The 12,836-nt window shown below is 40.4% G+C and overlaps 1 protein-coding gene across 1 annotated transcript; it reads right to left on the reverse strand.

The window, feature by feature from the left end:
- Positions 1-9,931: 9,931 nt before the first annotated feature.
- LOC130933140 (uncharacterized) lies at positions 9,932-12,448 on the reverse strand. Its single transcript, XM_057862675.1, has 2 exons — positions 11,011-12,448; positions 9,932-9,939 (listed from the first exon to the last, which is right to left on the reverse strand). Exons 1-2 carry the CDS (start codon positions 12,446-12,448, stop codon positions 9,932-9,934), a joined length of 1,446 nt encoding a protein of 481 aa, XP_057718658.1.
- Between the last annotated feature and the right edge of the window lie 388 nt (positions 12,449-12,836).

A 12,836-nucleotide genomic window follows, 5' to 3' on the forward strand; every position in this document is an offset into this window, starting at 1 on the left:
TTTGAATGGATTTGTTCAAAGAGGCTCCAGTTCCTCTCGCAGCCGGATGATGAAGATGTTTGATGAAGAAGACGAATTGCCATTTTTTGCAAGTTAGGAGCACTCCCACCGTGTAGCCTCCACCATTCACCTACCAGAATATGAAATTCAACCATCAATTCTCATTCAATATTTAAAAAACATTCAAAGTAAATTGAACATAGAAATATAAATACTTACCAGGTTCAAGTCTCTTAATTGCTTTCAATGCACTTTCCCTTCCAAAACTTCCTTTTCGATCTCGATACAACTGTATCTCTTGCATTGCGGCAACCGAGTCATTGCAAAGAGTTTCAATATCAAATAAATCAAGCAAAGACCTCAAGATATTTGCCTTCTCAACAAACCCCTCATTATAGAAGAAATCTGGATTCAAAAAGTATGCTGCTGCATGAAGGTCACGCTTCAAATGCTTATCCCACCGCATTTTCAAGATACTTGTTGACAAACCCCAATTTGACGGTTTGTTTTGTATTGAATTTAGAGCATCTTGATAGCCTTTTGTCACATTTAGCCTAGGAATTAGCATGATTTCGTCATCTCTCCCGTATTTGTGCTTAAGTGTAAAAACATGCTTTTTAAGCCTTATTTTGATAAATTCTATTTCCTCTTTGATTCCATAAGATGCCTTGATATGTTTGTTAGTAATCTCAGGATGAAATAGGCTAGGCATGGATCAAAGGAAGCAAGAAAGGAAGCATACAAGTGGAGAGAAGCATAAAAAGTCAAAGAAGCAAAGTCAGCCATGCACGCGCACGCGCACAAGGCGCTCGCGCGCACATTGCGAGACAGGCCAAGGACGCGCACGCGTACCATGCGCGCACGCGCCGATGATGGCGCATGACCTCACTAATGAAGCACGTGTCTGGCGATTTTGGGAAGGTTTCAGCAACCAACTTTGGCGCCAAAATGCATATAAGAGCCAAGGATTGAAGGGGATTGACAACACATCAAGACACTAACACATACACACATACACATCATAGACTAATTGGAGATCATTAGTTAGTTAGTTTTTAGTTTTAGAGTTTTTAGAGAGAGAAGCTCTCACTTCTCTCTAGGATTAGGATTAGTTCTTAGATCTAGGTTTTAATCTTTGCTTTCTTCTACTTCTACCTTTCAATTTCTTGTAGTTACATTGATTCTTCTTCCATTCTTTTGTTATAATCTCTCTTATGTTGTTCTTGTATTTTGTTATAGATCTAGTATTGTTCCTTTTACTCTCTTCCAATTCAATAAAAAGTAATTCATAATAAATGTGTTTCTTCTGATTGTTGTTGTTAATTTCTTTCAATAAATGTTGTTAGATTCTATTCTTGTTGTCAATTTGCTTTGCTTTTCTTTTGTGCCTTCCAAGTGTTTGATGAAATGCTTGGTTGGATTTTAGTGTAGGTTTTGTTCCTCTTGGCCTAGGTAGAGTAATTAGTGACTCTTGAGTTATCTAATTCCTTTGTTGATTGATAATTAGAAGTTGCTAATTGATTTGAATGCCTCTAAAGCTAGTCTTTCCTTTAGGAGTTGATTAGGACTTGAGGAATCAAATTGATTCATCCACTTGACTTTCCTCCATGGTTAGAGGTTAACTAAGTGGGAGCAATACACAATTCTCATCACAATTGAGAAGGATAACTAGGATAGGACTTCTAGTTCTCATATCTTGCCAAGAGTTTTATTAGTCGTTAGTTTATTTTCTTTGCCATTTATATTTCTTGTCTAAAATCTCAAAAACCCCAAAATAACTCACAACCAATAACAAGACACTTCATTGTAAATCCTAGGGAGAACGACCCGAGGTCTAAATACTTCGGTTTATAAATTTTAGGGGTTTGTACTAGTGACAAACAACTTTTTGTATGAAAGGATTATTGTTTGGTTTAGAAACTATACTTTACAACGAGATTTTATTTGTGAAATTCTAAACCGTCAAAAATCCATTCGTTAAAATGGCGCCGTTGCCGGGGACTTGCAATGGTGTTATGTTATTGGTTATTGTACATATGTGAATAGTGTAAATAGTTTGTCTTTTGCTTGTTTACTAGATTTTGTTAGTTTTATTTTGTTTTCCCATAATGAATTCTCACTTTGGCTATGAGTTTGGCTCTAATTGTGTTGTAGGAAATGTGGACTTTAATGGCAACATGTACCATGGATGGAACCATCAAAGATGGGAAGAGCCTCAAGGAATTGATCACTCCTATTGGCAACAACCTCCGGATACTTATAGGTATAATTTCCATCCTAATGCATGCCAATTTAATGGCTATGATGACTCTTTTTGTGACACTCAACAACCACCATCATATGCCTATGAATCCTATCCTCAACATGAACCTCAACCATTCTCACAAGCCTTTCATTACCAAACACCGCCCTATGATCCATATCCATCATATGACCAAACCCCTATACCATACTCTTATAACCACTATGAGCAAGAATCCTTAGAACCACCACAACCCTATCAAGATTACTCCCAAGAACCACCTCAATACACACAATCTCCACAACCTTACCAAGAAGAACCACCTTCCTATTATGAACCCTCTCTCCAAAACGATGAACCTTCCTACCCACCACAAGCCCCAATAGACGATTCTCTCACTTTGTTACTTCAAGGACAAGAAGCTATGAAGCGGGATACACTTGAGTTTGTGACCAATTTGACCAAGGTGGTGCATACTTTAGCCTACCAATGTTTGAATGCTCAAGGTACTTCCGTGACCCCATGTGGAACGTCAAGAGAAGAACAAAGCATGAAGGAGAAAGTGGAAAATCCGGTGGAGAAGGAGGAGTCAAATTTTGTGTTGGAAGAATTGGAGGAGCCTATGATCATTGAAGAAAAGGAAGAAGTGGTTGAAGATTTAGGAGATGTTGAAATTCCATGGGAATGTAGCATCATGGAGCACTCTTCCAAGAAGCTTGATGTTGATGTTGAGGAGGGTGCGCAACCTCCAAGGCATACCATCATTGAAGACTTAGAAGAGGCTTATCAAGAGATGGACTCAATCATGGATGAATTTCTCTCTACAATGGAATCCTCACCCGTTGAACGTGGAGCTCAATTCGTAGAAGAGTGTGCACAACCTCCCAAGGAAGACGGAAATGGCATGGTGTATATTGAAATTGAAGAATATGAAGAGGTTGATCAAGAGATGAACTCATTCATCAATGAATTTCTATCCAAAATTGAATCGCCTCTCATTAGACAAGATGAAGTTCTTGAAGATAACACCAAGCCACGTAACAAAGACGATGAGGTTGAAATTGAAGAAAATTATGAAGAGGTGGAAACAACTAAAGAAGAGCACAAGGAAGTGGACCTTGTATTGTCTAAGTGTGGGGAAGCCTCTCTTCCCAAATTGCCATCCAATACAACATTTAAGTGGGTAAAATCTCTATCCCTAAGTTTTAATTTCTCACTTGAATATGGTTTGATTGAAAATGATGGTCAACTTAGAACTCTTTGTGAAATTAAAAGTAAGAATGAGTTGTGTAGTGGTTGGAAAGTAGGTGTTAAGCTCATCAAGGTCAAGGCCTCAAGGTATAGGGATGATGTTGGGACAAGGATCACTTTGCATGGATCTAGAAGGAAGCATTGGTGGAATAAAGAGAATTCTTTGTGTCAATCACCTTTATGCCATCCACCCATCCGTCAAAATCATGAAACTCAACTAACGGATGGATGCAAAAATAAGATATGGGATCCCGGTTCGCTATGTGAAGACCAACTAGAGGAACTCGTATTTTGGGTAGAACTCTGCCCAAGTTTAATAAAAATGGTTGGAAATTCTGTCAACCAATTGAGAAGCAAAGATCCTTGGAGATTCAAGGATGAGTACAAGCATAAGCCACCATGACAAGGAGCTTCTCAAAAATGTCCAACTTAAGAACTTAAACTAAAAGTGCTAGGTGGGAGACACCCCACCATGGTAAACTCTTTCCACTCTTCTATATTTACTTAATAAGTGATTTGAGTTACCATTGTAGGTAGATGTTTCATACAAATTTGTTTGTACAACTTAATTGTTAGCTTAGTCACATGCATGTTGTGTTTAATAGTAGATGAATAATATCAAAAAAATTGTATCTTTGTGAATTGTATGATGGTTGAGTGAATAAGAGTTGTGAACACTAAGGGGAGCACCCAGCAATTTATTTTCTGAAAAAAAAAAGGGGGGGTGGACGCGAGCGCACCATGCACGCGCACGCGTCCTTGTGTGAATGCATCATGAGCCACACTCCCGAGAGTTGGGCCTCCCTTGGGCAAACATTATGCCTTGAGCCCAACCAAATACACGCGGACGCGCACAACGTGCGTGCGCGCCGTCTTTAAGAATATGGACATTCACGCAGACGCGCACTTGCCGCGCCCGCGCCGATTTGCTGCCGCAACAATTGAGCCAATCCACGGAGAGTTGAGCTAGTTCTGGGCCAACCTTAAGCCCCTGGCCCAACTTGCTTCGCGCGGACGCGCACTTGCCGCGTGCGCGCCATCTTGTCATCAATCCGCAACTTACGCGGACGCGCACTTGCCGCGCGCGCGTCCTTTGCGTGATGCCACCAACTTAAGCCATGGACCCGAGAGTTGGGCGTGCCTCAAGCCCATTCTAAGCCTCAGGCCCAATCTCATGTACGCGTGCGCACACGGTACGCGTACGCGCCCGTACCTCTTCTGCCATCCCACGCTTGAACGCATTGCACGCTCACGCGTGGATCTCCATTCCTCTCAATGCGCGCGGACGCGTACATGCCGCGTGCGCACCGATCTGATTGCGCGACTTTCAGGCCATTCTCCAGAGAGTTAGGCCTGCGTTGGGCCAACTCTAAGCCCCTAGCCCAACCCCATGCACGCGTGAGCGCACGGTACACGCACGCGTCCCTTCCTATTTTGCTCATCCACGCTCAAACGCGTTGTACGCGCACGCGTAGGTCCCAAGTTTCATCAAGGGACGCGGACGCGCAAGGTGCGCGTGCGCGCCGATTCAAAATTGGGATAACCCTAGCACGCGAGCACACTGCGCAGTCGCGCACCCTCTAACCCCATCTTCATCTTCTTCTTCTCTTCCGCCATAATCGCCGGCAGCCACCATCGCCGCGGCCGCCCCTGTTTTCACCATCAACCCTTCTCGCCCTCCCACTCTCGTTCTCCCTCTCTCACCCACTCACCCTGCTCTCTGCCCCTCTCCCCACATATTGGCAGCAGCAGCGTCGCAGCCGCCTCTGCGCCGCCGCCGTCTCATCTGCACCACCGGCAACACCCTCTTCCTCCATTTCACACCCCCATCATTTTCCTTCTATCACCACTGTTAGCTTCTCATTCCTCAATCTCTCTCTTTCCTCATTCCTCCGGCCGAACCACCGCGCCGGCAGTCTTCACCGCCACCGTCCACGGCGGCGCAAGTGCTGCTTCTACTGCCCCACTCCCCATTTCTCTTCCACACTCAGTTCCTCTGCTCCCAGGTTCCACTCGATTTTTGTTTTCTGCTTTTCTTTTAATCTTTAATTTCTGTTAGTTAGTCTAATTGTATGTTAGCTAGTTGAATTCAAATTTTTGCATGTTAGGTTAGATAGAAATAATTGCGGTTAGGTAGCTAGGGCTGGATAGAGGATTCTAGGCCTGATAAGTGCTCCGTTCGTGCTTAATTGCTGTCTGCTTATTTGGGTGTTATATGCTGATTATGGACTGTTTTTATGCATTTTTTGCTGCCTGAATCCTATACCATTGTTGCTGTACTTACTTGATGTTGTTTTCTATGCTTCTTGTGCTAATTTGCTATCCGGGAACGTCCAATTTTAAGCCGGAATGCTGCCCGATTTTCAAGGAAATTAGTTCATTTTGGTCTTTAATTCAATTTTGGGGCAAATTTCCGTTTTCCCTTTTGACCTCCCGGATTTGCACAATCTTTGTGAACAAGAACCATATCTCCTCTTTTCATTACGCATAAATATCATCATATCACTAATCCACTTTCCTAACCCACTAATTTCTTTAACCATCTAACTTCCACTCACCTTTAACCATTTTTAACAACTCTTTTAATCATATGATGATACTATTGCCCTGTGAATATGAGTTGTTGATTTTAATAAAGCTTGCTTTCTTGGTTTACTTGTTCACTTTTGCATATTCATTGCAACATCATGATTATTCTTTGATAATTGTATCCTGAACATGCCTTCTTTGCTACATGCTAAATGTTTTATATATTCTATCATATTTTTTTCAGGATGTCGGATAAAGGCAAAGCCATAGCCACTACCTCAAAGAAGAGAAAACACTCTACCCCCTCCATTCCTTCCATCTACAAGCATTATGCTAAGAACCCACTGAATGATGAGGAAAAAGAAAACCAGTTATTGCCTTCCACCAACCCGGACAAATTCCCCAACCTATACTGTGAGCTCCGGTTTTCTAGATATCGAACCACAAAGCTAAACATTGAGAAGAAGTTACTTCTACCTAATGATGTGAGACGGTCCATTACCGGTCGGATCCTTGATTTGGGCATTGATTTTGTTGACCGGGAATTGGGTGATATCAATATATCTTGGGTGAAGGAATTCTACTGCAACTTCTTCCGCCCAACTTTGGATTCGGTTCAGGTAAGGGGTAGGGAGATTATGATTACTGAGACTGCGATTGAGGAGGCGCTACAGTGCCGCCATGTCCCCGATGAGCTGTGTGCCCATCAGCAGGCTGAGTTAGCCATACACAGCATGACTTTTGATTATGAGGCACTCAGGACTGTTATTGGGATACCAGATGCCACATGGGTTATGGATGCCAACAACACCAAGCCGAAAGGGATGCTATTTACTCATCTGACTCGTGAGGCCAAGACTTGGCAGATGATATTCGCTTGCTATGTCCTACCCACCACACACTTTTCTGAGATCCCTATGGAGATGCTCCTGCTGATTGGGTGTGTGATGGAAGGAAAGGAGGTCTCTTTCCCTAGGCTTATCCGACAGTGTATGTGGCGGGCGCATATTCGTGGCCTACTCCCATTTCCTACCTTGGTCACGAGTATGGCGGCCCTAGCTGAGGTCCCGTGGTTGGACGATGATGTGCGGCCACCACCCCCTGATGCTGATGACAGGGAGGTTACTATCCCCTGGGGTGGTTGGGTGCACGAGAGGCCACCTGCGAGACGCCGCTCTCGGGCTAGAGCTGTCATTGGGACACCTTCACCATCGGCCCCTACAGCTGCCCCATCATCCTCCACAGCAGCTCCTTCATCATCTACAGCTCCTCCAGCAGCACCTGAGCCTACCTATCTCCTGGTTCAGCGTCTATTCCGGTTCTTGGAGCGTGAGAGATGCCATGTTAGACGCCGATTGGATCGGATGGACCAGGCACTTATCTCTTTGGGTGCTGAGCTACCTCCACTTCCCGACTCTCCGGCCTCCGATGAGCAGGATCATCAGGAGGAGGATGCGGAGGCACCGGTCCAGCAGGATGCCCCTGACACTACAGAGCAGCCACAGACTCAGGAGGAGCCGGTCCTACAGCCACAGTCAGAGCCAGCACCTATCGTTGTACCCCCCACTGATCCTCCGGTTTAGCATCGAGGACGATGCTTAGTTTTAAGTGTGGGGAGGGCACCGGTAGCATTATTTGGGAACCGGTGAACTTTTCAGCCTAGTTACCTTATTTTGCACATTTTGTATATATTTTGATGCATTTCTAGTTATTTTGGATACTTTTATTGCTTATTTTGGATTTTAGATATTTTGATGTTTGGATATTTTTAGATGTTTTTGGATGATGGATTCCGTACTTTTAGTCGGATTTTTCTTTATACATTTTGTTTATCTTTATTTTTAGTTGTGGTTGTGATTAGAAATCACACTTTGAGTTGATTGCAAATACTTAGTCACCCTTTATGCATAAGATATTGGTTTTAAGTGAAAAAGGGAAGGGTGAACTAAGAAAATTTTCGAACTTTTCAATCACAACAATGCTTAGTCAAACATTGAGATTTTTCAAGAAAAAGTTTAAATAGAGGGCATTAACCCAATTGATTGAAAGAAAATTTTTGGTGAAACTTGCTTGAATTTCATACCTTGTGAAGCATGTATTGAATCGAGAACACAAGCTTGTGAGACTTGAGCCTATTGATGTGGTTACATTTTATAACCACTTATTTTCCATTCTTGTGTGAAATTATTCTCTTTCTATGATTATAATCCTTGATTTGCTTGATTCTATATATCCATTTATTTCTTGTATTTATGCATTTATATGATTGAGGCCATCACTTCATTAGCCACTTACCCAAATAGCCAACCCTTTTATATTCCTTTGATTAGCCAATTTTGAGCCTATGCTTAACCAACTTATTCTCAATTTAGCTCATTACAAGCCCAAGGTGGAAAACCAATGAAAAGTCCTTGTTTGGATCTTTGATTAGCCTAGGCTAGTGAGAGTGTTTACTATTCAAGTTGGTGGCGGTACGAGGATTATCGAGAGCTCTCGCTGAGGCTTGGGAACATTGGATGGGATAAAAGGGGTAGTACACTCTTATGTTTAGGAATTGGGCACATATTCATGTATAAATTGAATGTAGAAACCTTATGCATTGATGTTCTTGTATTTAGTTTGAAGAAAAAAAAACGAGGAAAATATATAAAAAAATGATGAAAAAAGAAAAAAAAAGAAAAAAATGGAAAAATGATGATGGAAAAGGAAAAAATTATACAATAAAGAAGGAACAAAATGCCCCAAAGTAAAGTCAATAAAAAGGAATCAATGCATAGGTGTTGTGAAAATAAAAAGGAATACATGAGTATGTGAAAAAGTGAAGAATGGGTAGTTAGATTAGTTTGAACTTGTATAGGTCATTATATAGTTAAGTGGGAAAGTCTATGTTAATCAAAGATTCAATCCTAGTCCACTTAACCATAAATGATCCTACCTTGACCCTAACCCCATTACAACCTAAATGAAAGACCTCATGATGAATGTATGCATGCATTGAATAAGTGTTGATTGTTAGAAGAAAATCAAATTTTGGAAAACATGATTAGAAGAGAATTGAGTGAATTAACCCTTAAACACTTGAGTGAATAGAGCGGATACACATCCGGTGAGGGTTCAAAAGTTCAATCACATGTGTTCACCCATATTATCTATATTCTTGCAAGTTTAAACTCTTTTTGATGATTCAATACAATTGTGGTTTGGACTTAATTCCTATTGCCTAGCTCTTGTGCTTAAACGTGCTCTCTTGGGAATTGATTTGTTTGACTTAAGCACTTCCAATTGCTTTAGATAGTTGCATTTAGATAGGATTCATGTAGTTTAGTTGCATTCAATGTCATGACCCTTAGTTCCTTCTTATTTTAGCATGAGGACATGCTAAGGCTTAAGTGTGGGGAGGTTGACAAACCCCAATTTGACGGTTTGTTTTGTATTGAATTTAGAGCATCTTGATAGCCTTTTGTCACATTTAGCCTAGGAATTAGCATGATTTCGTCATCTCTCCCGTATTTGTGCTTAAGTGTAAAAACATGCTTTTTAAGCCTTATTTTGATAAATTCTATTTCCTCTTTGATTCCATAAGATGCCTTGATATGTTTGTTAGTAATCTCAGGATGAAATAGGCTAGGCATGGATCAAAGGAAGCAAGGAAGGAAGCATACAAGTGGAGAGAAGCATAAAAAGTCAAAGAAGCAAAGTCAGCCATGCACGCGCACGCGCATAAGGCGCTCGCGCACACATTGCGAGACAGGCCAAGGACGCGCACGCGTACCATGCGCGCACGCGCCGATGATGGCGCATGACCTCACTAATGAAGCACGTGCCTGGCGATTTTGGGAAGGTTTCAGCAACCAACTTTGGCGCCAAAATGCATATAAGAGCCAAGGATTGAAGGGGATTGACAACACATCAAGACACTAACACATACACACATACACATCATAGACTAATTGGAGATCATTAGTTAGTTAGTTTTTAGTTTTAGAGTTTTTAGAGAGAGAAGCTCTCACTTCTCTCTAGGATTAGGATTAGTTCTTAGATCTAGGTTTTAATCTTTGCTTTCTTCTACTTCTACCTTTCAATTTCTTGTAGTTACATTGATTCTTCTTCCATTCTTTTGTTATAATCTCTCTTATGTTGTTCTTGTATTTTGTTATAGATCTAGTATTGTTCCTTTTACTCTCTTCCAATTCAATAAAAAGTAATTCATAATAAATGTGTTTCTTCTGATTGTTGTTGTTAATTTCTTTCAATAAATGTTGTTAGATTCTATTCTTGTTGTCAATTTGCTTTGCTTTTCTTTTGTGCCTTCCAAGTGTTTGATGAAATGCTTGGTTGGATTTTAGTGTAGGTTTTGTTCCTCTTGGCCTAGGTAGAGTAATTAGTGACTCTTGAGTTATCTAATTCCTTTGTTGATTGATAATTAGAAGTTGCTAATTGATTTGAATGCCTCTAAAGCTAGTCTTTCCTTTAGGAGTTGATTAGGACTTGAGGAATCAAATTGATTCATCCACTTGACTTTCCTCCATGGTTAGAGGTTAACTAAGTGGGAGCAATACACAATTCTCATCACAATTGAGAAGGATAACTAGGATAGGACTTCTAGTTCTCATATCTTGCCAAGAGTTTTATTAGTCGTTAGTTTATTTTCTTTGCCATTTATATTTCTTGTCTAAAATCTCAAAAACCCCAAAATAACTCACAACCAATAACAAGACACTTCATTGTAAATCCTAGGGAGAACGACCCGAGGTCTAAATACTTCGGTTTATAAATTTTAGGGGTTTGTACTAGTGACAAACAACTTTTTGTATGAAAGGATTATTGTTTGGTTTAGAAACTATACTTTACAACGAGATTTTATTTGTGAAATTCTAAACCGTCAAAAATCCATTCGTCACTTGTATAAGGTGTGTATGCAGATTTCCTATTTCTAAACATTGTCTTGATATTAATTTTGGCTCTTTGCATGCCCGCATACACGATACCCAGAGAAGGTTTCTCATCAGCATCAACAAGTCTCAATAACTTAATTAGAGGACCAACAAGCATAACAGTAGTAAAACAATCCTCCCAAAACTTACTATCCAAGATAATTGAACTAACCATCTTCCCATTGACACTCTTGGATAATTTATGAGAAGTGAAATATTTGTCAATCACCAATGATTGCAAGTCTTCTTTATGATCATATATACTTTTCAAAGTAATAAAAACAGTAGCAAAACGTGTTACTCCTGGTCGAACAATTTCTTTCCACTCTTTTCTTTTTCTAAGCCATGACAAGAAAATCATATGATTGTAAACAAACACAGTCACTTTTGAAGCACGAGAGGCAAGGTCAGCTATGTGAGTAAGACTTGCTATGTCTTTCAAGATAAGATTGATGCAATGAGCAGCACAAGGAGACCAAAAAATGTTTGGATACTTTTCATAAATGAGTTTTTCAGCAGATACATAATTCGCAGCATTATCAGTAACCACATGCACAATGTTACTAGACCCAACCCACTCAATAACCTCATCAAACAATTTAAACAAGGTATCGGCAGTTTTTATCATATCAGAAGCATCAACAGACTTAACAAATGACATAACAGCAGGACAATAAACAAGAAAATTAATTAACATACGCTGCCTTTGATCAGCCCAGCCATCTGCCATCAGTGTACAACCAGTCCTTTTCCACGAGCTCCTATAACCTTCAACAAGCAACTGACACTCCTTCTTAAGATCGGCCAGCAAATGAACTCTCATTTCGTCATACGACGGTCCCTTGAAACCAGGACCAATTGCAGCAATGCCGTCCAAGGCAGGTTGAAAGTAAGGCGATTGAATTGCATTGAATGGAATCCGTGCATCAATGATCCATCTTGCAAGCCCCAACTTAACCTTGTGTTTAACTTGTTCACTGGCCAAGACACTTTTCAAAGCTGGTTGAGAGCCTGGCGTAGTCCTTTCCTTAAAATAACTTCCAGTTGGAGTAGCAACAATCGCTATTCTCTTTCCTTTGTCTCCCATTGTTACAGGAGCCGGAAGTTGTACTGGATTAGGCGCTTCACCCTCTTCTTCCGCTTCTCTTTCACTTTCCACATCATAACAATCAGATGCAAATTTTCTTTTTTCTGCCTTATTTTTTTTGTTTTCCTCCAAAAGCCTTTTGAATTGAAGTTCAACATCTTCAGTTACTTTGTTACAAACTTTAATTTGTCCAGAGATTTTTGCAAGATGATATTTCATTCTATAAATCCCCCCTCCATTGTAAGTATTCAAGCAGAAAATACATGTATATTGAGCCTTGTTATTTTTGTCATACTTCACTGTAAAATACTGCCAAGCTGGATCAGATTTACTTCTGGATGAACCAGTTTGAGAATTTTGAACAACATTATCTTGTGGCTGTGAGTTACTTTGTGAATGTTCCATCTATAACAATCAGAAAATCAAAGACAAGAAATCAACTTCATGCAGCTTGACAGTCACAGAAATCAACTAAAGATTCATGAAGCAGCAAAATTCATGAAACAACAACTCAAAATTGAAGCAGGGATAGTAAGCCCAATGGTTTCTACTTTCTATACACAAACAAGGACTATCCCTATGGTTTCTATACACAAACAAGGAGTTTTCTAATCAGATATGGCAAATTTCCACAACAAAGAATAGAAAGATATTAGCAACACCAAATTTCATCCAGAACACACACACACATAGATAGGCAGACTATTGCTGTCAAAACAATACAGATTACTTTCTTAATCGTTATTATTAAGGAACACAATTTGAATATCAAAACAATACAGAATACATATTT

This window comes from Arachis stenosperma, chromosome 1 (genome assembly GCF_014773155.1).
Source record: "Arachis stenosperma cultivar V10309 chromosome 1, arast.V10309.gnm1.PFL2, whole genome shotgun sequence".
Taxonomy (NCBI): Eukaryota; Viridiplantae; Streptophyta; class Magnoliopsida; order Fabales; family Fabaceae; genus Arachis; species Arachis stenosperma.

Excerpts from the sequence above, each read along its gene's own strand:
- LOC130933140 (XM_057862675.1), bottom strand. The coding sequence starts at position 12,448 with ATGGAACATTCACAAAGTAACTCACAGCCACAAGATAATGTTGTTCAA.